The sequence below is a fragment of the Varanus komodoensis genome, unplaced genomic scaffold, assembly GCF_004798865.1.
Source record: "Varanus komodoensis strain SLA01 unplaced genomic scaffold, ASM479886v1 scaffold12, whole genome shotgun sequence".
In the NCBI taxonomy this organism is placed as follows: domain Eukaryota; kingdom Metazoa; phylum Chordata; class Lepidosauria; order Squamata; family Varanidae; genus Varanus; species Varanus komodoensis.
The window spans coordinates 7454027-7481500 of NW_025335349.1; the positions used below are offsets into that span (position 1 = coordinate 7454027).

The 27474-nt window shown below is 38.9% G+C and overlaps 1 protein-coding gene across 5 annotated transcripts in view; it reads left to right on the plus strand.

Moving 5' to 3' along the window:
- The first annotated feature begins 825 nt into the window (after positions 1-825).
- KCNQ5 (potassium voltage-gated channel subfamily Q member 5) overlaps positions 826-27474 on the plus strand; it is a 370992-nt gene continuing 344343 nt past the window's right edge. For all 5 annotated transcript variants that reach the window (XM_044422148.1, XM_044422150.1, XM_044422152.1 and 2 more), the window contains exon 1: positions 826-1202. In XM_044422148.1, the coding sequence (XP_044278083.1) occupies positions 826-1202 (377 nt within the window). The remainder of the gene's footprint in view (positions 1203-27474) is intronic.

Below are 27474 nucleotides of genomic sequence, written 5' to 3' on the forward strand. Positions count from 1 at the left end.
TCCTGACTGCCGCGGTGTGCGTGCCTTTTGCTGCCATTTGGCACGAGGGAACGGAGACGCGCCGAGTGCCTCCTTCTACGCCCCCTCCCCCGCCTTCTCTGCCGTGCCCGTTTTATTTGGTAGCGGGGTGGGGAGACTTTCTTTTGCGTTTGGACGAAGAGCAACAGCTTGCTCGCTTGCTTGCCTGCTCAGGAAGCGCTTTCGCCCCATCAGAGCAAAATGCACTGACAAGCCAAGAGTAGCGGCAGGAGCGAGAGAGAATGTTTACAGTTTCCGTGAATCAAGACAGCCGGCTTCTTCTCTCTCCCGCCTCGTTCGGCTCTCCTTGTGCCATTTGTGGATGTCCCTGGCTCTGGCTGTAAGGCGAAGAGTGCCACTCTGTTGCGCGCTAGAGCTGTGACTAGACGCTCTTTTCTTGTTCCTCCGAAGTTTTGCAATAAAGAGAAGGAGCCGAAGAGCTGAGGCGGCTTCGCAGCCTCTGAGGGAAACAGAAGGCCAACGGCAATCTCCAGGAGCAGGCGCGTGTAAGGGGAGCCGTCTCATCTGTTTTCCCTCCCTCGCCCTCGATCCCAGAAGCCTCCTCACTCCCTGCTGTGGCTTAGCAAGGTGGCCCCCACGGCTCCCCCTGCCCCCTTCCTGCTTGGCGGGAGCTGTGGGGAAAGCGCAAGGCGCCTCCAGCTCCAGTCTCTCTTCTCCCGCCTTCTTCTCCTTCGCCGCCTTTCTTCAGCTCCTAGAGGAGGCTGCTCGCCTCCCACCTCCAGACAAGCGGGTGTCCGCACCCTTAGCTGTTGCTGCCGCCGCCGCTTTTGCCCCCGCCGTGATGCCATGCCCCGCAGCAACAGCGGAGGAGACGACGAGGGCGGCTCCGCCGGGCTCTGGCTGAAGAGCAGCTCGGCGGGGCGCCACGGCAGCAGCAGCGGCATGAAGGATGTAGAGTCCGGCCGGGGCAGGGTGCTCCTGAATTCGGCTCCCCCGCGAGCGGACGGCTTGCTCCTGTTGGGCACCGGCGGCGGCGGGCTTGGCTTGCGAGACAGCCGGAGAGGCAAGCGAGGAGGAGCCCGGATGAGCCTGCTGGGGAAGCCACTCTCCTACAGCAGCAACCCGATCTACCGGCGGAACGCCAAGTACAGGAAGCTGCAAAACTATCTCTACAACGTGCTGGAGAGACCCAGAGGCTGGGCTTTCATCTACCACGCGTTCGTGTGAGTACCGCGGGGTGGCCGGGGCAGCCGCGCGCTCTGAGGCTGTGATTGTACTGCCACATGGGTGCAGTGGGAGGAGCACCTACCTGACAGAAGAGTAGCTAGACTGAATGGACATAGGGGACACGCTGTGGTTGTGTGGAGGTGGGGTCGGACGTGCTATGCCACCGAGCTGTAGTTGTGATGCTCCAAGAACAGCATCTGTAGGGTTCAGTGGAGGTGATGCTGCCTGACAGTGAAGCATCCACCCCCATTGGATGACTTTACAAGGACTGGTAACCTTTGAGGGCGTTTTCACATAATATAGCAGTGAAAGCTGCTTTGCGCTTTTTGCCCACATGTGTGGATGTGGTGAATGCAAAGCAGAAAGTGAACAAGGAGCTGTTCAAAATAAATGTAAATTCAAATTACAGACACAAAAATGCTTAAGCATACTGACAAATCCAAGAAGATTTAAGACTTTAAAGCTTAAATCCTGTACTCACCTGCAAGTAAGCTCCACTGAACTAAGTGGGACTTATTTCTGAGTAAGCATGTATAAGATTGCACTGTGATGCCGTAAATCTCTGCGCCCTCATCTGAAAGTAAGCCTGTTGAATATTGAGCTTAAAAGTTAAACATACATAGGATTGAGCTGCGCATGTCATGTATGAGAACGTCCATAGAAGCCTCCCTGAATTGTTTGGAATAATAATTATAGTAAATGGGCAGGCATTTTCACTGTGTGTATGGGAGCACCAGGGTAGTATGTGGAAAGAGCTCCTTGTGAGTAATGGGCATAAATTTAAGGAGTGTGATGTACCAAATGTTATGTTGTTGAAACTGTGGGACATATGGCTATATTAATCTGCCACTGCTGGCATTGGGATTGGAAGAAAGGGTTGCTTCCTTGGAGTATGCTAACTAAAGGTTGAATGGACTCTTTCCTTCCAATAATTACCACCTCCAAGAAGTGAAATGTATAGTAGGTGAAGCAGTGGTAAAGACAATTATGGAATGCCTTACGCTTTCCAGCTTTCCCAAAAGTGGTACAAACAGAAGGTTTTCATTTTCTGGACTGGAGGATGAGGATGTGTTGGTTAACTAGGAGGTATAGGTGCAGCTAATGAACCCAACAAGAAGGATGAGATATGAACCTTCATTTTGAAATTATTTAAGTACTGCCTGTAATGGGTTATTGGAATGGTCCTAGGAAAGCAAATTGCCATAGGAAATTTCAGGGTTTCCTGCAGATTCTGCAGAAATGGCTGTAAGAACCATAACTCAAATAGGATTGTCCATAGCTACTTTTGTACACATAATTTATAGGTGTTTCGGGTAAAAGGAGAGATTACTACTTAAAAACGTTATGTTCTTACTCTGTATACTGCTCCTAATATGCACAAGTGCATCACAATCTATAGTTCAGTAATAATAATAATAATAATAATAATAATAATAATGGCTCTTAAATATCTAAGTCTAAGGTGAGTCTAAGTTTTCAAAGCACCTGCTTTTTTCAACCACCTTACAAGGTTCAGCACTCCTGTAAAGTAGGCCTGTTACTATCTCCATTTTAGAGATGGAATCACAACAGTAGTTTTCACCTGCATAATGCACTTGAAGACTCGAGTGTCCAAAACACTTCATAAGCATTAAGTTGTTACCTTTCCAACAACCCTGTAAAGTAAGTATTATTACCCCCCACATTGCAGATCAGGAATTTGGGATGAGATAGAGTGCCTAAGATCACCTAGCAAGTTCATGGAAGATGCAAAATTCAAAGAAGGAACTTTTTGTTTCATAATTCATCTTCTTATCTGTTACAGTTAGTGGGCAGTATGCAATTTAAATCATAGATTTGCCAGTTCATAATTCTACAGTTGGTCACTTAATATCATGCAGTAGGTGTCTTCATTCAGTCAGTTTTACATTGATTATACAGTAGCTATATTCACCATGGATGCCTTTCACAGAGGGAGATTTTATATGTGAAGAGGGTTGTAAACTGAGGCTCAAGGCCAAACATCTTTCTGTTGAACCCCATTGATACCAGCCCACTGTTGACATTTTAACTGGCACATTGCATACCTACATTTAGATTTGTTGCCATTCCCAGTAAAGTAATACAAAGGGCTCACTTCAAAGTGCATTAAATCTTAATGGTGTCAATGAAAGAGAGCTAGACTCATGTGCTTAATTTTGACTGTAATGTGGCTAAACATATTTTCATTATCTATTGTTGATTGCTAGAATTAAGCACTTACAACTCCTGTGTTTTTTATAAAAGAAATATTGTCAAGGAAGCATAGCAGCAGCTATATCATACATGTTACACAAGAACAGTTCACCATAAGGCATGTGCAGTGAGAGATATGTCTCATTTTAATTCCATTAAATTATAGCACCCAATGCCAGATCTCTAAATACAGTATGGGCAGTGACATTACAGTTCATAGTTAACCATCTCCACCCAGTTATGAATTATTACCACAATATTCTGTACAGTAATTACAATATTTACATACTCTTATACCATCTTTCTAACCTTTTCCAGAGATAACAACTGGTCTGTATGTGCGTATATGAATTTTTCTACCATTTCTTCAGAAGACAATTTCGCAAATAGTAATGCTGATTTTACAAGTAGTCCCACTGCACTGCTCTTCCCCTTTTTCTTTTAAATCGGTTGGGCCCAGTTGTTTCTGCATAACAGATCAGGAGGTGGATTCTTAACAGGTAGGCTTTTGTAGAGCAAACAATGGCTGCGCCAGTCAACAATGAAGCTACCTCCAAGTGGCATAAAAGTGATGTAATTTCAGCTTCTTCACACATTTTCAAACCCCGGATGGATGGAAAAGCAAAACATATGTAAAGGTTTTTTGAAAAGCTTAGTCTTATATTATCATAATGCAGCATTCCCATTCAGATGTTTTGAACCTGGGATTTGTGACCATTGGCTATGCAAGCTCAGACTGATGGGAGTTGAGATCCAAAATGTTTGGAGAGAAGCAGGTGGAGGAAAGTTTCCAGAATGATTCTCTAAAGGACATAGTAAGGTTCATTCTTACATTTTTATGTCTGTGAGAGAGAAGACTTCATATAATCAGCAATCTTAAAGCAAGTCAACAACCTTATAACAAATCTTCCAAAACACCTTTTATGCAGGGATCACTAGGATGGGAATAAAATGTCCCTTGCTTCAGTCCCACTGAATGTTTAACATGACTATTCCATCTGACAATGTCTTAATTAACCATTCCATGGAATCCTTTAATTCTCTAAAGTTATTCATTTTTTGTCAGTTTAGTTTTTGGTGGGTAGGGGTTGTTCTTCTTGTTGCATCTTCTGAGAATGTTCTGTTCAGATATTACCCAGAGTAATGATACCTGGAAGAGAGCAATGTTGAATACTTTAAACATCCCCTTAGCCAACCTGACATTTGTGAAAACATGAGTTACAGAAGAATGACATAGCGGGATTTTCCCTCAGCTCTTTAATGAAGCCTTGAGTCAAGTGCAGATTTAATCTGTGTTAGTGACTGGGAGTTAGAAATCAGAAAATGCTAGTTATTTTAGCATAATGTGAATTGCAAATGTGTGTTCCATCTGCTCTTCTGGCAGACAAAAGCACTGACAATCTGAGGCATTCGGTTAGAAGCCTGATTATTTTAGGGCATCAATAAAGCTGTTAGCCCTTGAGGAGGAATCTCAGGAATATGCAAAATGGATGTGTTGCAAACTAATGTTTTACTGTTTCATTTGGGAATCTATTTTATGAAGTCTGCCTTGATATTATTTGTAAGGCAAAAAGGGGAAATTGGAAAAACTGATAAGATTTACTAAGAGAATGACTGGAAGCAAATGTGTCCCCCCCCCCCCCAAGCTTTAAATATTTGTGAATGTTTATAGGTTACTACTGCATCTCTGCAATATCCATTCATTCATTTACTCCTTTGCTTGTTTGTTCACTACTACATTTTTAGGTCTTTGGTAATTTTTAGATATTGTTCATAGTTCATCAATGAATGCATATTAAAAAAGAGAAATGTTTACTAGTGAAATAGGTAGGAAATGCATTTTCAAGTTTTTTCCTCCTCCAGATTTCTTCATTCCAGGGACTTTTATTCATGGTAATTGCATTTGATCACACATAGCTGTCTAAATAATATTTGGAAAGAGCTATTTCAGGTATGGAAATGATTGTAGGGAACAGATAAAAATAGTTCATGATCATTAGATTTGTATATACACCTTAAATATAATGAAAAGTATTAATCCAACTTCCATTAGCTAACTTTCAATTAGCTATTACTGTTTGTGTCTGTCTGTAGGGGGCTTTGAAAAACATACTTTATTCCTATTATGATGAATTTATTAGCTATTACTGGAAATAATTTTGACTATAAGGATGGTTGGTATACATACAGATTATGTATTTTGTAAATATGTCCCCAATAATGCTTGTAATTAATAAAAACAGTTTTACTGTAATATTTTAATCACATTTTCACTGCTCAAAAAAGCTGAATTCATCTCAAGAAATGGTGTTATTCTGCACCAGCTGACTACAGACACAACAGAAGCTTCTGAAGTAAGTTCCACTCTGTTCCACCCCACTCAGCCTTAAGGGGTGAGCTTGTGGGGCTGAGCTGAAGGGGGCACTAGGTTCAGCTCAGTGAACTCACTGGCCTGGTTCTCATGATCACAATGGCTAAGTGACTCATGGGCTTGCTTAAGCTGCAGCATGTGTGCATACCTGTTCTGTGTTTTGTGAGGGTAATGTCTTCAATGAGCTAGGGTGCAAAAAAGCAGTTAATGTCTTAACTTTGTTTTCAAAATTCTGCAGATTGAGTAGTATCAACAAAAAATAATCTTCCATCACACAGCTTTAAAATATGTTTCTTTTTCAATTTCCATGTCAATTTATTTTCTGGATACAAATCAGAATATGGCTTTCCATTGTAACAAAATCATCACCCATTATAAGTACTAGAAATACTAGTACTATATATCATCAGTACTATAAAACTGGTACTATAAATCAGCATTCTCTAATCTGGTGCCCTCCAATGTACTAGACTACAACACCCATCATTAAACTGCAGGACATTAGAAGGACCCTACATTCAGGAAGGTTGTTTTATTATGACATTGCATTTATATCTTGCTTTTTTTGTGAAGAACCCAAGGCGGCTTACATACTGCTCCTCCTCTCTTATTTTATCTTCACAACAACAACTCTATAAGCAAGGTTGTATTGAGAATTTGTGACTGTCCCAAAGTAACCCAGTGAGCTTCCTCTGGCCAGATTTCCCAGACCCTCAGTCCAGCACTCTAACCACTACACCAACTGGCTCTATGAAGACCATAAGCAGTATAAGCAAACTAACCAGACACTTGGAAATGAACCAAATTACACCCTTTGTTATTTATCCTAGGGCTACTCCTGACTGTTACTACAGCATTTCAGCCTGTATAAGCTATTATGCTGCAGGTCCTAACCTACCAGAGAAGTCAAGGAAGCTAAGCCACAAGTGGTATTAAGATGAGGATTTCCAGATAACATCCTTTAGCATCACAAAAGTTGTGTAGTTTTTATAACTGAAGTCAATAAAGTTTCTCCATTAATTTTTCATCCAATAGTTGCAACTGAATTTTGTAGATATTTCATCCCTATGTGGAATATTATGTTATCAATGCAGACATTTGACTACTTTGGGCTGCTTTTAAGAATAGGTTATGGAATGATTACATACAAAGAAATGCACTTATATCAAGTTTCATAAATGTACAGATAGTACTGCTATGACTAATACCATCCTGAGATACTTAACTGGCAGTTTAGAATAGGATGCAACTTCTGAAAATTGATGATAATAGTCTTAAGGGGGATATTTTAAAATAATGCTAGTCATTTCTGTACAACTTTATTTGCATGCTTATTGCCATATGCTATGGCTGTGTTGCACTCTAATACTCCAGACTGTGCATGACTATGTATCTCGATTAAAATAAATTAGAATTTTTCAGTTTACTTTTGGGAAAACTTATGTCTGATGTTAGATTACACATGGTAAATATCAAGGGCAATGTAACAAATGCTTTTGTAAAAATAATGTACTTGACATTTGTTCAAAAGGTCTAGTGCTGTTGAAGAGCCTTAAGCCAAGATAATTTTTCTGCATGTAATATAATTGAAAGGTCAATTTTTGTATGTTGTACCATTACATTAGAACTGTTTTGTTTATTTACTTACTAATTATGGCCATGCATTTTGGAGAAATGGTAAATTGATCATTTCCTGAATATTCCCTTTAAAAGTACAAATTTATTTGGTCATAGCACTTCCTTTGTACAGTTGGTTTTGTTTAGTACTTACTTCTGTATGCTGCTTTAGTTGATCATACTGAAAATGGACACTGTAGTGTATCCTTCATGCACACTGCTTCCTTTGAAATCAGTGGCATGCGCTGGGTAATGCATAATTCACAAAAGTTTAAACACTTCTGTAGCCCAATTCTGTGCATTGTTTTGTGGAAATAACACCATCTTAAGTGGGCTTATTTCTTAGAATGCATAGGATTAGAGCCTTACTATATCCTTCTCACATTCATTACAATAGAATCGCAACACATATAGCTTGATGTGCATCATGCCCAGTATATCTTGTCTTGAACCATTGGAACTGATGCCTCAGGTTCTTCATTGTTTTGTAGCAGCAGATTACTTTCCACAGAACATCTTCCAAATGACTGTTGAGGTCCAACATTATTTATTAAAGTATTATTTAGTAAAGTATAGTAGGGCAAACATAAAGGATATTATTTATACTTTACTGTATACTACTGTCTCTCTTTACATTTTCTTTAAAGTAGGCAACATAATATGGCTAATGCGATTAATAAGAGATTACATTGTTTAGTAAAACATAGTGAGAAAAAATATTTCTGTGAGTTAGTGCTTTTATTTAAATTAGTTATGGCTAAACCCAGGGCTTTTTTTGTCATAGAACGCACCGGAACGGCGGGCACCTTTTTTTCAATGGATTTTAGGAAGTGATTTTGAATGGCATAGCAGATCAGCAGCAAACATCATTAACATAGTGCCTGCAGGCTGCTATTGTGTCTGCTATCTGCTATCTGATAGTGAGAGATAGCTGCTTGGGATGCTGCTCCGCTTGGGATTGGTGTGTGTGCTTACTGAGTTCTGGCACCTTTTTTTTTTTTCACAAAAAAAGCACTGGCTAAACCCATTGGCATAAATCCCACAAAATTAAGAAATTTGAAATCCTGTTGTTTACAAGAGAGAAAAAATGAACAAGCATTTAACTGTTTACTTGAGATGGGATGTAAAAGCTAGATTCTGCCTCTCCCCACCCTACATTTTAAGCAAACCTCTCACACATATATGGGTCCTTTTTTATACTTAATTTAGGCTGCAATCATATACCCATTTTTCTTGCAGAAAGCTATACTGAACTCAGTGGAATTTATTTCCAAGAAGTTATGTATAGGATTATACTGTTAGCATGCCTGTAATAATACACCAAGGTCACATATGCTGCTTAAACTGTGCCAATTGAATTCTGGGTTAGGGGATATTCTGTTAATCTTTTTGGACTGTTGAAGTTTTCTGTGTTTGCATATTTTGGAGACATAGAATTGTTGACTGGGGATGGATAGGAAAACATGTTTTATAGTTGATATATAATTATATATTCCCCCACCCCCCATTCTGAAAATTGTTCCCCGAACTGTCACTGTCATGGTTGATGCAAACAGCATCAAACACAGTCAGCTTTTCCTGGGTGGTAAAATGTGGAGACTAGGTGGAAGAAGGAAAGGGTATTAAAAAGAAAAAATGAATTGAAAGAGAAAGGCAAAATAATACATTAGCTTTACGTGTCAAGATAGTTTGTACAGAAGCACAGTGTTTTGGACTGAGTATTTTAGTAAGAATTTAAGTAGTGTTAGACCATTGCAAATGAAAAACAAGTACTTAGACATTTTGAAAATGCTTATGCATATGCTTAATTATGCATATGATTAGCTGGTTGCCTGAGAAACATGTAATCACTTATGTAAATCTTTGCTTGACTTTGACTTATATTGTGGCCAATCCTTACATTTTGAACTGCAAGGGATTTTATATTTGGTTAAATTATCACATAGATGCCAAAAAATAAAAGATTTGTGCTACTGTTGTTTGAAAGTGTGATTGAAATACGATTCAAGCTGAAAATAAATGTGAGAATATTAAATTATTAAAATGCAAATTTCCAGATTGAATGAAGTCATGATACAGCAGTAGCACTGTAAACAGTAAAGGCCGCCAGCTTCCTTTAGACAATTGTCTGCATAGAATGAGTGCCAGCTTTAATTTTTAATTGCAAATGGCAATTTTGGCAACTGGATGTACCAATACACTATAATATTTCCTGAGCAAAGTTATATGAAAATTCTTGAAATACCATTGTAGTACAGATGTACCTACTCGTTTCAATACATATCTGCTTGTGTCAGTATTAGAGTACAGTAGCTATTTTGTTTTGTTGTTAACTAGTTAATTTTAATTATAAGCTTCCTAACATGAAAATTTGGTAGGCCATGTCCCTCCTGCTTTAAGTTATTGCAATACATTAGGACAGTTTGATTCATGTGGATTTTGGATTCTGAGTACATTGAACAGAAAAAAGCTCTCTTCCCTACTATAACTCCCAAAAGCTTTTTTAGAAAATTGGAGGAACCTTCTGAGAACCAATTATAGTGGATCAGGACTTAGACTAGAGTCTAATAAAGTACATTTGTGAAAAAAATAACAAAACAAAACAATTGTTCAATGCATAATAGTGTCATTCTAGTATGACAAAGCCTGTACTGCTTATAGACCCCATTTTTATCTTTGATCAAGGGTCGTATCCAGTTCTTTGGTTCCGCTTGCACAAGCCATTCTTCAAGCTGCTACACAAAGCATTTCATGAAGTGTTCTTCAAACTGTTAAACAAGGTGTTCACACAAGCTGTTCATTAGCCTAGATGTTTTTTGTAGTAGTTCTGGCTGTTATGCTAGTGTGACAGAATCAGCAGAACAATAATGTTTTAGCTTTTCCACAAGAGTGATATTAGATACTATGAAAAAGTAAACAAATTGTCCAGCTAAGTTGAAAGACCAAGTGCCCAGTCTAATTTGTCTTTCAAATGCACAGGAAAATTCTTAGTTGCAAGAAGTTGTTGGCATATAATCATTTTGACTTAGTGATCTATCTTTTCATGGATCAGAGCTCTCTTTTGCTATCTGGAGTTCCATCTTAATTAATGAATTGAATTGGGATACAACTTTTTAAAACAGTTTCTTGACAGATACTTGTAGACTGTTGCTTCATTTATACCGGAAATTTTCACATAAGCAAAGAAAATTGTGTAAAAACATCTTGTACAGATCCAAACTTATGTTCAATAGGTATTTAAAGTACATGTTCTGAATTTCAAGATGAAGCACACTGAATAGCATTTCACCTTTTTAACTGTGCATTTTACCCTCCATTTTTATTTTAATTTTGGCCTTGGATTATCGCCTGAAACTCTTTCTAGAAAGCCAGTGTGATGAAGTGGTTAGATTGTTGGACTGGGACTTGGGAGCTCTGGATTCTAGTCCTTGCTTAGCCATGAAGTGCACTGTGTAGCTTTGGCAAATCATTGGCTCTTGGCTAACCTACCTCAATGAAAAAGCTGTTCAATCCATTTGACTCTCCTTCATTGTCAAGTGAATACATATTTACTTTAGAATATAGAAAGCATTTACCTCCTGTCTTCAAAGTTGTTTCCAACCCACATTCCTACATTTTCCTTAGGTAAAATCCCATTGATTTTAATACCCTTTCGTTGAGTTCCAACTAAATAAAAGTGCTTCAATTTTGTAGGATCATACCTGTGTTTAAAAGCTCCCTGATACTGGGTTGTTATTAGAATAACAGTGGAGACTACTTTACAACAATAGTCTTGGGTCCCTAGAAAACTATAGGAAATAAGGTTGTACTTTATATACTGAAATGTTAAAGGAAACATAATTTATTCAAACGTTCCAGACAAAATTCTCTTGAGTAAGTTCTGTGGAGTTCAGTTAGCCTTACTTCTGAGTAGACATTTATAGATACTATCAGTTGGTTAATCTCTTATTTAAAGAATCACACAGTGGTCGTGTCTTACACAAATGGTAACATTGGAATTCTTCAAAATCCATGTTCATACACAAGTGTGCAGATGCGCACTGTACAGTCACTCATAGTTGGCTTCTTCCTGCAAGTGGGAGTAGAATACAGAATTGGAAAGGACCAGAAGGCCATCAAGTCCAACCCCCTGCTATTGCAGGACATTAAGTTATACCATTCCCTTTAGATGACTCTCCAAATGCTTTTTGAATGTCTCCAGCGAGGGAGAGCCCACAGCTTCCTCAGGCAATAGGTTCCATTGTCATACTGCTCTGAAGTGAGGAAATTCTTTCTGGTATCTAGTCTAAATCTGGTTTCTTTTAACTTAAGTCCATTATTCCATGTCTTGCACTCTAGAATGAATGAGAAGATAAGTTGTCCTTCCTCTTTGTGACAGCCTTCCAGATACTTGTAGAGTGCTATCATATCTCCCCTCAGTCTTCTCTTCCTGGGGCTGAACATGCCCACTTCTCTCAATCTTTCCTCATAGGGTTTTCCAGTGCCTGAATCATCTTGTTGCCCTTCTCTGTACCCTGTCTAACTTTTCTGCACATTTTTAAAACTTAGGTGCCCAGAACTGGACACAGCACTTAGGTGAGGTCTGACTAGTGCTATGTATAGGGGAACTAGTAGTTCATGTGTTTTGGAAGTGAGGCTTCTGTTAACGTAGCCCACAATAGCATTTGCCCTTTTTACAGCCACATTGCATCGTGGACTCATCTTCAGCTTGTGATCTACAACAACCCCAAGATCCTTCCCATTTGCAGTATTGTTGAGCCAAGTATTCCCCACTTGCAGCAGTGCATTTGGTTTCTTGTTTCTAAGTGGAGGACTTGGCATTTGTCCCTATTGAATTTCATTCTGTTATTCTCTGCCCAGCGTTCTAACCTATCAAGACCACCCTGTATCTTATCTCTGTCTTCCAGGGTATAGTATTCCACCCAGCTTGTGTCATCTGCAAATTTAATTAGCTTTCCTTGTATTTCCTCATCTACAACTTTAATAAAAATGTTGAAGAGTACTGCACACAGAACAGAACCTTGCCATTGATAAGCACGCTTTGAGTCCAATTTTGCAGCCAATTATGGGTCTACCTAATGGCTGGGTCCACTGTCCAGCCCGCTTTTTGCTAGTATGATAATCAGGATGTCTTGGGGCAGTTTGTCAAAGGCTTTGCTAAAGTCTAGATAGATTATGACCAGAGCATTCCCACAATCCATTTGGGAGGTTACCCAGTCAAAAAATGAAATAAGATTTGTCTGGCAGGATTTGTTCTTGCATTAGGGCAGTTTGTTCATAAGTAAATGTTGCTTGTAACCCAGACGTTCATAACTAAAGTACTGCCTGTACATTCAAAGTTGTAATTAATGTTTTCTAAGTGATTGTTCCTAAAAGGAGATGAGCAACTACATACATGTCATAGGTATAAATTATGTGTCATTGTGCAATGAAACTAATAAACATTTGCAGTGAAATTGAAGCTGCCCCAACAACATCAGTGGAAAAGAATTAGATTCCTTTGAAACTGATGAGTTGTAGTCAACATATCATGGTAAGTTTTTAATATTTTAATGTTGTTTTAATTGAGTTTAATCACTGCTGGTTTTAATTTCTTGTAAGTTGCCCAGAGCCTATGAGAATGGGGTGGCATATGAATATTAAAATAAAGAAAGTGAGTTACTTGGGTTGCTAACTAGTATACTCTGAGAGCCTTTGTCTAAGAGGTATGGCATATAAATGTAATGAATTAATAAACATAAATAAACCCTAGCCCTACTCCTACTTCAAAATGGTCAGGAATAGGTTGAGAGTTGAGTTTTAAACAGTACAACCTGGTAACAGAAAGGGAGAACAACATGTGATTCAAGACCCAAGAGCTGGGTATATCTGATAGAAAGGACATAGTTAGACCAGTATGGGACTGAGCTTTTTGCTCATTCTGTGTTGGTATGGCAGAACCCAGTTTTCAATACTGGACTAATTCGGGGTACTCAGAGCTCATAGGCCCCTTAAGGCTACTTAAGGATTATTGCAGATTGCCTAACACTATCCAGCTCAAAGTCCTTGCTTGAACAAAACGGGATATCTTATATCAAACACAGCTACATTAACCAGCTTCAGAGAGCAACTAGGAGAAAAGATGGACCTATTATGAGGAAGGCAATGAAATTGGCCTACCTGATGTTAATATGACATCTTGACATACACAAAAATGTCTTCCCACTATCCCAAACCACAGTTAATTAGAATATATGGCAAACTATATCACTGACCAAAACTGATGCAGATCTGGCAGGAGGGTTTTTTGAGGACTCAGCCTGAACCTTTAAATAGTCTTCATTGTCATTTAATAGTCTTAAGGTAAACCAAAATTGAAAGAATATTTCAGTTCACCTTAGGAAATTTTACCTTCAACTTTGATGTTCTTTGATGCCATGGCTGGATAAAGCTGGGTGGATGTAGCCCCTGAAGTCATTGACCGAGGACCTTCTAGAACCAGGTGCATTCTTTTCTTCTGCCAATAGGACACAAATTGTCTCTCATTGGGCACATAATCTTACATATCACTGTAAGCCATCCTAAGCCATTCATTGGAAAGGACGGGATATAAATGTTTTAAATAAATAAATAATCTATCAGTCAGATTGCTGATTATGAATATGACTCAAGAATTGAAATGTTCTATGCAAGAAATGTGTCCCTGAGCAAGCAAAACCAGTAAAAGGATGTTGTGCGCCATTAAGTCACAGCACCATTAAGATATTCTTCTTGTATTATCTTGACATCAGGGCTGTGGTTGCATCTAAACAATGGGGGTTGCTTGTTACACTAAGAGTAGATCTCTATTTAGAAGTAAGTCATTGAGTTCAACTGATTTACTTCCAGGTAAGTGTCTAAAATATTGGAATAAGTTAAGTTTAACTTATAAGATTTTAATGTGCAATCCTATGCAAGTTTACCCAGAAAAAGCCTACAACTTTGTTCCATCCAGGCCTTTTTGGTATGCCTTTTATCTTTCTAAGCTTATATAGGATTACACATCTCATATAAAATGTACAGCCTATACATTTTACAGATGCAGAATGAATTTATGTGATCTATTTTGATTGACATAGGGTGAACACACACACGCACTATAAAATTAAACATCATTCGTTCAGTCTGTCGTATTAGATTCTGATACTGTTTTACTCTAGTTGTTCCACAAGCATATCTATGGTAGAGTAAGAATTATCATCAGTGAGTTTCTTTTAACTCTTCAAAATGCAATTTTATACATGTCTAATTAGATGTTACCTTACTTAAACATAACAAAGTATAGGATTGCAAACTTTGTAATCTTATTTTAGTGCCATTTATGTTGTTCTCTTTTGCTTCCTGTTTTTACCTTTTTGCCCCCAATATAAATTTGTTAGAAGGGGGAAAAACGTTTCTTCTACTCTTAGCTACAAATCATGATTAGGATATCACTGAATAATTTGAGTGTCAAAGTATCATGGAATTGGTAATATGGTATGTAGGAAGAATGAATATTGAACATGAAGAATGAAAGTGCAACACTCCAAAGAGACTTAAAATGTTTTATTTAAGGGATCTTACTTTGTGCCTTCATCTTTGTAGTATAATAGAGAGCTGGGTAACAGCAGCTAATAAAAGCTTAACAAAGCATTAAAATGTAAAATCCAAGTTTGACATCATCACTATCAGTCTTTTTCTCCTTAATGCATTACTTCAATACTTCTTTGCTTTTGTTTTGAAGCTAAAAGTATAAATCTAGAAGAGCCATTTTAGTGTAATTAGTATAGCAAGTAAAAAAGAATGAGGACTGTTTTTGCTTTGCTGGAAAGTATAGTCAAAATTGCCTTCTTGGTGCATTTTTATGATATGTAAGTAATGTAAGATACAGACATGCACTTCGTACTTAATGTTAAATACTTTTCAGAAGCTTAGAACTTATTGTTTCTACTTTTCCATTTTAGTTAAGTGAGAGATTTGCCATTTTATTTAACAGATACAGAACCCTGCCTGTTCTGTCCATCTAGAAGACCTGAACTGCACAGAAAGTGCTTCAGTGAGGAAAAATGCACTCCACATACTTAATTTTGACATGTAAGACCCATTAATTTAAAATACGTGTATGGTAAAGAAGTGGCTCCTCACCCCTTATTCCACCCTCTGAATCTCCAAATTTACATTCCATTCCAAATGGAACAGGCTCTGGGGAAAGCCATTGCAATCTGGAAAGTATCCAGCTCAAGCAGAGGGGCTGTAGCAAGTCTCCTGTGAGGAGAGAAGATTGGTTTCCAAAGAAAAATTGGCCAAGGAAGCCCAAAGCTCTAAAGGCACACCCCTTGCAGTTGAAGAGATCGTGAGGTACCTTTCTTTGCTCAGTTCTTACCCTGCTAACCATCTCCCTTTCCTCCCTTATCAATGGGGCAAGGACATTTGGATCAGGGAATAAGGATAAGTGCACAGTGCACACCCACCCTCCAGGTTGCTCCTTTCCCCTCCCTTTTGAAAGGCTCAGACTGAGGGAAAGAAAGCGTTAGGTTTACAGCTTTTTCTTAGCATAGCAGACAGGTTTGCCAGCTGAAGACTTGCTTCTACCTGAAGGACCCATGATCTCTAGCAGTTAGGGGGGTTGTTGAGGGCGGCTGATTTGCCTCCTAGGAATCCCTGTCTCATTCTTCCGTCTCACTTGTATGAATTGGGTGCTGCTAGGCAATAGTAGAGTCCTTTAAAAAAAAATAACAGTCGTTCGTTTAGTATTCTTGTGTGCAATTAAGAGATATTTTAATATTTTGTAGTATTTTTATAATGGGCTACTCTTTTTGTAGTCTTACATCTTGGAGATTTTATGCCTGAATTTGAACCTATTTGGAAACACCATCTGAATGGAATTCCATGCTATTACTGCTTGTCAAAAAGGCTCTTAACAAGTACAAATAAAAATTGGGTGCAATCTAGACAATAGTTGAGCTGCCTAGTTGAGCACGTGTTTATTTATTGTATGTGTTATTTGTCACATGATCTAGGTTTCCTGGCAACATACAGTTTGTAAAATAATTTTAAACAAGAGACCTGTGCAGCAGAATGAGATTGAACATCATAGTTTAAAAAATGATGGGACTGTGTCTTGTGAACATATGGAACTTTGTTCTTGCATTGCCAGATAGCCTCAGAATATTCGTTTGCCAAAGGCACACATACACTCATTTTACCATATTTATTTCTGACATTTGTATTTCACCTTTCTTCCATCCTGAAACGCCAAGTGAGGTACGCAGTGTTCCCATACAGTTTCCCATCCAAATACTACTGAACAGACTCAGACCTACTCAGTTTTAGCAAGGTTTCTGCATCATGCATCTTCTGAGTGTTGTGCATTTTATTGTATCCTGCATGATGACTGGGAAATAGGCATCATTTTGTAAAGGATCCTTTTTCTGAATGTGTGATTATTATATACAAGTTAATGTTCATGATCTTATGCCATAGGGTAAATGCTGAAAAAGATGAGAGTTAATATATGCTGTGTCTTTCCTGGCATTGAATCAGTAGCATCCACAGTTTTTCAGAACACCTACACTTTCCCTTGTAGCTGTTGATTGCTTTCCAGTTATTAAGTAAGAAAACAAAATCTTGGTGCTTTGCAAAGTAGTTATAAGCCAGGTGGCATGTATTCGTGTATTCATCCCACTAGGAATAAAAGGCTGAGTTTGCCTATACCTTTAATCTCTTTACTGATGCAGGGTACCTCTTTTGACCATGACTTCTATATTTGGTCAGTATATCTTTCTGTTTCTAGTTTTAGTTTTATAAAATATGAACAAAAAATGTGAAGCTAAAAATACATATTGGGTTGATTGTAACCTACTTTAAAAAAACCTGGGGAAATATTCATTCCATACACTTGGCCCAAAGCTCCTAACAGTGTAGTCCAGATAGAGATATTATAACTCAAACTGTTATTTTCTGTATAGAGCTGCATAACTTTACGGTTCCATCTTGAGCTTAGATCATTTATATTAATTGTGTTTGGAATCAGCCAAACTTATTCTCTGAGTCAAATACCAATTTGATTAATATGCAATTGTGAATTTGTCCTTAATGCATACAGTGTACCAAATAGGCCATTTTGGAAAAGGGCAGAACAATAATTAACAATCAATGCACATTCATATGGCTGGAACAATTAGAAAATGTCTTGAGGTTTTTGGAGACACATTACCAATATAAAGCATTAAAAAGGTATGCAGCTTCACACTTTCCCTATCTCAAAAGATCATTGTTGGCCTCACACAAGTGCCTCTGCCATAGGAATAGGGAACAGTGCAGAAGAGAAGAGTTGCACAGGCAAGCTGACTTACTGAAGAAATAGTGCACAGCAGCTCCCTACAAAAATGGAGGCAGGCTGTCTCTGTGAGAAGAGTTCGTAATTTTTCTGGGGAGTGGTCAGAAACTAAAATGGGGAATAGTTTTGGGTGGGGAAGCAGAGAAGTCTAGTGGAAATTAATGTTTGGAAGGATAAATGATTTTGGGGGAAATAATGGAAATTAATGATCGATGGAAATTAGTGCAAGGGGAATGAATTGTGGAGAGAGTCTAGGAGAGAAGCAAATTTTTGAAGGAAATAACATGAAGCAGAGGTGAGTTTTCAAAAAGAACTGAGAACATTAATTTGGGTTGGAATTAATTAATTTGGAAGATTGGACTTCTGAACATATATCCATTTATACTCAGTTTGTGGCTGTGGACAAACCTGTGCCTCAGGATCCCCTGTTTAAATTCATAAAATAAATGTTGTAAAAGTAGATATATGGCAGAGGTCTTAAGTGTTTGTGGCTCAAATCTTGCTTCAGTGAGTGGTTTTGTGGTAGGCACTTGTCACTTGCTGGTCCAGTCCTTTGTTTTCACCAGATCAAATGTACAGAAGGTGCCTGGTGGAAAGACCTGAGGGAAGGTGTGGTGGGATGAACTTGACAGGGTGGATGGGACTGTTAGAATATTAACATTGTTATTCAGCATGACCGCAGCCATCTCCCCCCTCCCCCAGCACGACCATGATCACGCCCGTGTTCCCTGCATGAGTGTGACCGCAGTCATAGACTGGCATGATTGCAGGCGTGCTGGGAGGTGAGGGGAGATGGGCGCGATTGCGGAGTTCACAACCTGAGTAAAAAATTTTCTTACATTTTTGTTCATGACCCGATTTGGTCGTGAACTGAAACATTTGTGAGCTGAGGTACCACAGTACATGGGTGGTATAAGACAGCTTCCTAGTAAAATATGTGGGCAAATATTTAAAAGTTAATGTGGAATGAGTGGGCATAGTGATGGTATCCTTGAACTTTTGCTCAGCATGGTAAACAGATTGATCTCACTTTTCTTTAGTCATGTACAAATGAAAGGAGAGCCAGTGTTGTATAATTGTTGTAGTCTTGGAATGGGTAGATGGGAGATACAAGGTTAGTCTTTGCTTGACCACGAAACTTACTGGGTGACTTTGAGCCTGTCATTTTCAGCATCATGCACTTCACAGGGGTTGTTGTAATAAGGATTATCCATTGCAAGAGGAGAAACCCTTGCAGGATATAAATTCGATAGAAGAAGCAGCAGCAGCCGTGGCGAATGAGAACAGTAAAGAACTTCTGCCCTTGATACACATTTCTTTGGGACTACTGTATGTAAAATTGCAACAAACCAGGATTTTGTAGACAAATGGTTAAGATACTATTTATTCTCTGTTTCTTTTTTTGAGGTTTTCCTATCTTAGTTGTAACTTGCTATTACTTGCATAGCTTTTATGCCTCTGTTCTTAGTAATATCTACTGAAATACCTCTGAATACTAATTTTTATTTTAGAGGAAATAAACCTTGGAATAGTGTGTGTTTTTCAGTGTCGTACTGTTTGCAAGACTAGTTTCAGTAATTGTAGAAACTGTTTGCTTCTACTCTGGCAAAGTTTGGAAATCATGGTGGTGATGTTTGCTTTACATGTGACCTTCTCAATCAATTATTTGCTGCTAAATCAAATCAGCAAATATTTTATTGACATGGACTGAACTGTTGCTGAAAGAAAATATCTGTCTAGCCATTAAAGGATACTCTGTGTGTGTTCATTTCAGAAAGGGAAAATAGCAGAAGTAAAAAAAATGTTATTCATACATTATTTTTGTGTACACATGTGTTTGATTTAAAGACTACACTATCCTTGCAGCAGAAAAAACCCCCCTTCTTTGGGCTGAGTCTTTTGTTGCTATCATGTAGTTTCCGGTGGAATAGAGTAAATCAGTGAAAATGAGTTATTTTTCTATGTAAAGTGTATAGGAAAGACAGGGAAGAGCATACAGGATGTGGTGTCAGTGTGTACATCAAATAGAGTGTAGTGTCAGGCAGACTAGAATACCTAAAATAGGTGAACTTCTCCACAGAAATGCTATGGATAACAATTCGATGCTCCAAAAGTAATGTAGTATTGCCACCTGGATCAGAATTCTCTTTCTGAGATGGGAAATGAATTCCGTGAGGCATTCAAATGAAATGCTGTAGCAATAGACAGCCTCCATGCTGATGTATAAATGCATGTTCCAGTCATGACAATGAGGTTAAATTTCTCATGCCCTAACCACATGTGCTCTGGAAATGATCAGAAAGGAGACTCTGGATTTTATGAGGTATGGCCATCCAGAATCTAGTGTAAGATGTGAATGCTGTTGACCCAGTTGAAAGGAGTGAGAACAGTGCTGTCAGACTTAATAAGTAATTAAACAGAAAATTGCCAAGGAAATCAGCAGCATGATTAAGAAGAAGTGTCAAAAAGAAAAGTTTTCCTGTAGAAAATGGAAGTCATGTTCAAATGAGAAGAACAAAAAAGAAAACAAAGGAAGTGCAAGCAGACCATAAGTGATGCATGCAAGCTTTTTGAGGAGCATATTGCAAACAACACCATGGTCAACAATAACAATTTTTTAAAGTATTTTTGAAGCAGGAAACAAGCTAAAGAAACTTATGGACCACTGGATGCCAATGGAGTATATAGGGAGGCATCAGTAATGGAAGACAAGGAGATTGCTAACAAGCTGAATGTATTTTTATTTGTCCTGCAGAAGATATAGGTCAGATACCTGTCTCACTAAACTTTTATCGTTCTTTGAGAATGTCAGCAAGCATATTAACAGGGCTGTTCCAGTAGACATTGTTTACATGTACTTCCAAAGGCATTTGATGAAAGTCCCTCACCTGACTGAACAGTAATCATGTAGTAAGGAAAGATATCCTCCTATGGGTTAGAAACTTGTTAAAGAAGAGAAAGCAGATAAGACAAAAAGGCTTGTTTTTGGAATGTAAACAGGGATCTTGTGGGGAGCTGGACTAGGGATTTTCAACCTTGTCATAAATGATCTGTAATTAGGAGTGAGCAGTGAGAAGTCCAAGTTTGCTGTAACACCAAATTATTTACAGTGGTTAAACAAGTGGAATTATGAGGACTCGCAGAAAGACTTCTCCACAGCTGGAGATTTAGGCATCAAAATATCAAATGTAGTTCAGTCTAAACAAATGTAAAGTGATGCATATTGGGACAAAAAAAAATCTAACCAGATATAAATTGATGCAGTGTTAATTGGTGGTGATTGAACAAACAAAGAGATCTTGTGCTTGCAGTGGAAAGCTTGATGAAAATGTCAACCTAATGTGTGGCTACTATAAAAATGGCAATTCCCATGTTTTTGTTGCTAGTCGCGAAGTCATGTCTGACTCATCACGACCCCATGGACAACATCCCTCCAGGCTCTCCTGTCTTCCGGAGTCCACCCAAGCTCACACCAACTGCTTCAGTGACTTCATCTAACCAACTCATCCTCTGCCGTCCCCTTCTTCTTTTGCCATCTATTGTTCCCAGCATTAGGCTCTTCTCCAGGGAGTCCTTCCTTCTCATTAGGTGGCCAAAATATTTGAGTTTCATCTTCAGGATCTGGCCTTGTAAAGAGCAGTCAGGGTTGATCTCCTCTAGGACTGACCAGTTTGATCCCCTTGCTGTCCAAGGGACTCACAGGAGTCTCCTCCAGCACTACAATTCAAAGGCCTCAATGCTTTGGTGCTCAGCCTTCCTTATGTCCAGCTTTCACAGCCATATATTGCAACTGGGAAAACCATAGTCTTGACTATACATACTTTTGTTGGCAAGGTGATGTCTCTGCTTTTTAGTATGCTGTCTAGATTTGCCATAGCTTTCCTCCCCAGGAGCAAGCGTCTTTTAATTTCTTGGCTGCAGTCCCCATCTGCGGTGATCTTGGAGCCCAGGAAAATAAAATCTGTCACTACCTCCATTTCTTCCCCATCTGTTTGCCAAGAAGTGAGAGGACTAAATGCCATGATCTTAGTTTTCTTAATGTTGAGTTTCAAGCCAACTTTTGCGCTCTCCTCCTTCACCTGCATCAAGAGGCTCTTTAGTTCCTCTTCACTTTCTGCCATTAGAGTGGTATCATCTGCATATCTGAGGTTGTTGATATTTCTCCCAGCAATCTTAATTCCAACTGGTGATTCATCTAGCCCCGCCTTTCTCATGATGTGCTCTGCATATAAGTGAAATAGGCAGGGTGACAGTATATAGCCTTGTCGAATTCCTTTCCCAATTTTGAACCAATCAGTGGTTCCGTGCCCAGTTCTCACTGTTGCTTCTTGACCCGCATATAGATTTCTCAAGAGACAAATAAGATGGTCAGGTACTCCCATCTCCTTAAGAACTTGCCACAATTTGTTGTGATCCACACAATCAAAGGCTTTAGCATACTCAGTGAAGCAGAAGTGGATGTTTTTCTGGAACTCCCTAGCTTTCTCCATGATCCAGCATATTTTGGCAATTTGATCTCTAGTTCCTCTCCCTCTTCGAAATCCTGTCTGTACTTCTGGTCCACATACTGCTGGAGCCTAGCTTGTAGGATTTTGAGCATCACTTTGCTAGCATGTGAAATGAGTGCAATGGTGCGGTAGTTTGAACATTCTTTGGCATTGCCCTTCTTTGGGATGGGAATGTAAACTGACCTTTTCCAATCCTGTGGCCAGTTGAGTTTTCCAAATTTGCTGACATATTGAGCATAGCACTTTTACTGCATCGTCTTTTAAGATTTTGAATAGCTCAGCTGGAATGCTGTCACCTCCACTAACTTTGTTGTTGTTCAGACTTCCTAAGGCCCAATTGACTTCACATTCCAGGATGTCTGGCTCGAGGTCAATGACCACCCCATCGTGGTTATCAGGGATGTTAAGCTCTTTCTTGTATAGTTCCTCTGTGTAATCTTGCCATCTCTTCTTAATCTCTTCTGCCTCTGTTAGGTCCTTGCCATTTTGGTCCTTTGTCATGCCCATCTTTGCATGAAATGTTCCCTTCATATTTCCAATTTTCTTGAAGAGCTCTCTGGTCCTCCCTGTTCTATTGTTTTCTTCTATTTCTTTGCACTATTCATTTAAGAAGGCCTTCTTATCTCTTCTAGCTATTCTCTGGAATTCTGCATTCAGTTGGGTGTATCTTTCTCTTTCTCCCTTGCCTTTCACTTCCCTTCTTTCCTCAGCTATTTGTAAAACTTCCTCAGACAGCCATTTCGCTTTCTTGTATTTCTTTTTCTTTGGGATGGCTTTAGTTGCTACCTCTTCTACAATGTTGCGAACCTCCATCCATAGTTCTTCAGGCACTCTGTCTATCAGATCTAATTCCTTAAATCTGTTTGTCACCTCTACTGTATATTCATCAGGGATATGATTTAGGTCATACCTGAGTGGCCTAGTGCTCTTCCCTACTGTCTTCAATTTAAGCCTAAAGTTTGCAATGAGAAGCTCATGATCTGAGCCACAGTCAACTCCTGATCTAGTTTTTACTGACTGTGTAGAGCTTCTCCATCTTTGGCTGCAGAGCACATAGTCAATCTGATTTCTGTGTTGACCATCTAGTGATGTCCATGTGTAGAGTCATCTCTTGGGTTGTTGGAAAAGAGTGTTTGCTGTGACCATCATAATCTCTTGACAAAATTCTACCAGCCTGTGCCCTGCTTCATTTTGTACTCCAAGACCAAACTTGCCTGTTATTCTGGTTATCTTTTGGCTTCCTACTTTAGCATTCCAATCCCCCATGATGATAAGGACATCATTTTTGGGTGTTAATTCTAGAAAGTGTTGTAGGCCTTCATAGAACCGGTCAACTTCAGCCTCTTCAGCACCAGTGGTTGGTGCATAGACTTGGACTACTGTGATGTTGAATGGTTTTCCTTGGATTCGAACTGAGATCATTCCATCATTTTGGAGATTGTATCCCAGTCCTGCTTTTCCTACTCTTTTATTGACTATGAAGGCTACTCCATTTCTTCTGAGGGATTCTTGCATGCAGTAGTGTACCTGATGGTCATCTGAATTAAATTCACCCATTCCTGTCCATTTTAGTTCTCTGATTCCTAAGATGTGGATGTTCAGTCTTGTCATCTCTTGTTTGACCACATCCAGCTTGCCTTGATTCATGGATATTACATTCCAAGTTCCTATGGAGTATAGATCTTTGCAGCATCGGACTCTCCTTTCACCACCAGATACATCTGCAACTGAGTGTCCTTTCGGCTTTCACCCAGTCGCTTCATTCTTTCTGGTGCTACTAGAACTAGCCCTCTGTTCTTTCTCAGTAGCATATTGGACACCTTCTGACCTGAGGGGCTTATCTTCTGGCGTCCTATCTATTTGCCTTTTGGTACTGTCCATGGGGTTTTCATGGCAAAGATAACTGGAATGGGTTGCCATTTCCTTTTCCAGTGGATCACGTTTTGTCAGAGCTCTCTGCTATGACCTGTCCGTCTTGGGTGGCCCTGCATGGCGTAGCTCATAGCTTCATCGAGCTACACAAACCCCTTCGCCACGACAAGGCAGTGATCCATGAAGGATCATGAAGGAGAAATAACGGAATCAAAAATAAAAATGCTAATATCATACTACCCTTATACAAATCTATGGTGGAACATCATTTGGAATACTGTGTACAGTTCTGACCACCTCACATAGAATAGCTGGTAAAGTTGCAAAGAGGGATACTAAAATTCTGAAGGGGCTAGATTAAGTCCCCTGCAAGAAAAGGTTACAACATCTGCACTGCTTAGCTTAGAGAAAGGGAGGTTAGGGGAGACATGATTGAGGTGTACAGAATTATGCAAGATATGGTGAGATTGGCTAGAGAGACATTTTTCTCCCTCTCAGAATACTAGAACCCATAATACCTAGAATCCAATGAAAAGACTGGTGGGAGAATCACCTGTCAGAATCAGAACAAATAAAAGAACTACCTCACACAACAGATAATTAAACTATGGTATATGCTACCTCAGGATGTGATGGCAACCAGTGCAGAAGGCTTTAAAAGGCACCAGGCAAGTTCATGAAAGGTAACAATCAATTGCCTCTACTAGTTCTAATGGTTATATACTACCCTAATCCCCCCCAAAATAAGACATAACCAGAAAAGACGCCCTAGTATGATTTTTCAGGATGCTCATAATATAAGCCCTACCCCAAAAATAAGCCCCAGTTACGATTATCCACCAGATGGACGCATTTAGTACGTCAGTTGCAACACATGAGGGATGGACTGAATTATAAAATAATAATATTAACATATAAATAAATATAAATAAATAATATTATTGACATTGATACTTAAAATAAGTGATAATATAAATTTATGTCCTAATATATATAAATTATAAATAAATTATAATTAAGTATTTGTAAACACCCAAGCGGGCGCCTTTGGACAGGAAGTACGTAAATGCCTATGTAAACAGATGACTTACTGCCGAATGACCAATCAGAGTTCAGACACAACGCATTAATAACGTGCACACTTGGTAACGAACTGATGTGTTTCATAATTCAATGCAGCGTGTGTTGTAACGGACGTACTTAATGGACTTGTGTGTTGCCACTCCTGTCTCTTAAGTTTTCAATTATCACTTGATTTAATGGTAGATTTAAGGGGAATAATATTTTGACCCCCAGAATTGTGGAGGACTCTTGGGTCAAGAATCTTACGGCTTTTGTAAGGAAAATGAAGATATCACCAGAAAATAAGCCCTAATGCATGTTTCGGAGCAAAAATTAATATAAGACCCGGTCTTATTTTTGGGGAAACATGATACCTCCAGTATCATAGGCAGTATGCTTCTGGGGAACATGAACAGGAGCGTGCTATTCCACTCACTCCCATCTCGTGGGTTTGTCACAGGTAGCTGTTTTAGCACTGTTTGAGTAGAGTATGATTAGACTAAATAGTTTATCCAGCATGGATTTTCTTGTGTTCTTATGAGATGCTAGAAAATAAATTGACTGGCCAATTGATAATCTATCACTCAACTGATTTTGATCTTAGATTGGTTGAGGAATTACAATTCTATATTCATAATAGACAAATGCCATGCTCAGTATCCTGCCATTAAGAGACTCAGTTACATGTTTCCCTGTCTGTTTCCAACTAATCTTTAAAAGGTATTCATCTATAAATAACACCTACTGAAGTATCTTAGGTGTGTGATAGATCTCTACTGTTATTATTCTTGGACTGTGTTTCTTCTTTTGGCAAACTTTATATAAACTTGTCTAAGTGTATTCTATCAGTCACTTAGCGAGTTGGAATTTGCCAACTGTTGATTTAGTAAAAAGAAAAAGAAGTTTTTCTTTAGATGTAAAATGATACTGTCAAGGTTTTCCTAGAAGAAACAGTTATTTTGCAGCATAATTTGTTGTAACATTATTATAATACATGAATAAACGTAATATATTTTCTTACAATATAAAATGTTTTTCAAAAAACCTCACACAATTCAGTGCCTTGTTTTTTAATATGGGAAAGTTCTGCAGCTGAACCATTACATTCTTGAGAATATAAGCAAATATTGCACTGGACCCACTTGCTTGTCACTTTCAGAACTGCTTTTGAACTGCGCGTTGTAACACCCATGAGTGCAATTAAATCTGAGAAACATATACCTGAAACTAAATGTGTTCATTTTTGTGAAAATTTAGTTACTGTTTATGGCTGGAATGCGTTCTGAAGGATAACTTTCCACTGGACTCAGTTCGATTTTTTTCTGAATTAGCATGCATAAAATCATAGGATGATTGCACATGTGCATAGGATGCTAGCATGAACTAGTTATATTTTACTTTGTACTCAGGAAGCTGCTATTCCCCCTTCCTTTGCACCCAAGTAATTATGTGTCCCTAAGTGAAAATAAGACTGGTGAAATTGATGTGAATCTATGCAAACTTTTATTGCTGTGCATAGGTAACTTTCTAACTCACCATTCTAATTTTGATCTAAAACACTAGATCAGACATAACCACTGTTTAATATCAAACACCAATGCATCACAGCAATTAGGCAGGGCTTAGAGTATGACAAGACCTTTAAATGATGCAGGGACATATGCAGAATTACTACAAAGAAAAGAATATAGAAAAGGAAATTTTATTTTTGAAAATATAATATACTATCAAGTGGAACAGCCTGCACACCATAGTTCTCTACCTGGTATACATTTGGATGCCATAGTTAGGGTTGCAAAGAGATTGTTTCATAGACTAGGAATTCTTCCAGATTGAGACCTCCTAGAGTTACCAGTCAAAAGGCATTTTTGCTAGTAAGAAAAAAATGACTGAAGTAGAGGAAAACATGGAAAGAGGGGCTACAAATGGAAAGTGGCATTATCTTCATTCCCCTTCTTGACGCAGGAAAATTGTTGGATAAAAGGCTTGTCTGGAAGCTTCTCAGCTTGCAAAGCTAAAAACTGTTTCCTGAGCTTGTCAGATTTTGTTCGGAGTCTGTCTATCCATCAAACCATGAATGAACATGGGCTAGAAAACACTCTCACAGAAGAATCCCTTGAAGATGGATTCACCGTGTGTGTGTGCGCGTGCGCGTGCGCGAGAGAGGGGGAGAGAGAGAGAGTTTTAGAGCACACAGTAACCAGAATTCTGTGGAAGAGGTACAGATGAATGAAAATCATTAAACATAAAAAGTGCATTCAAATAAGGAGCGTGTTGTACAGTAGAAT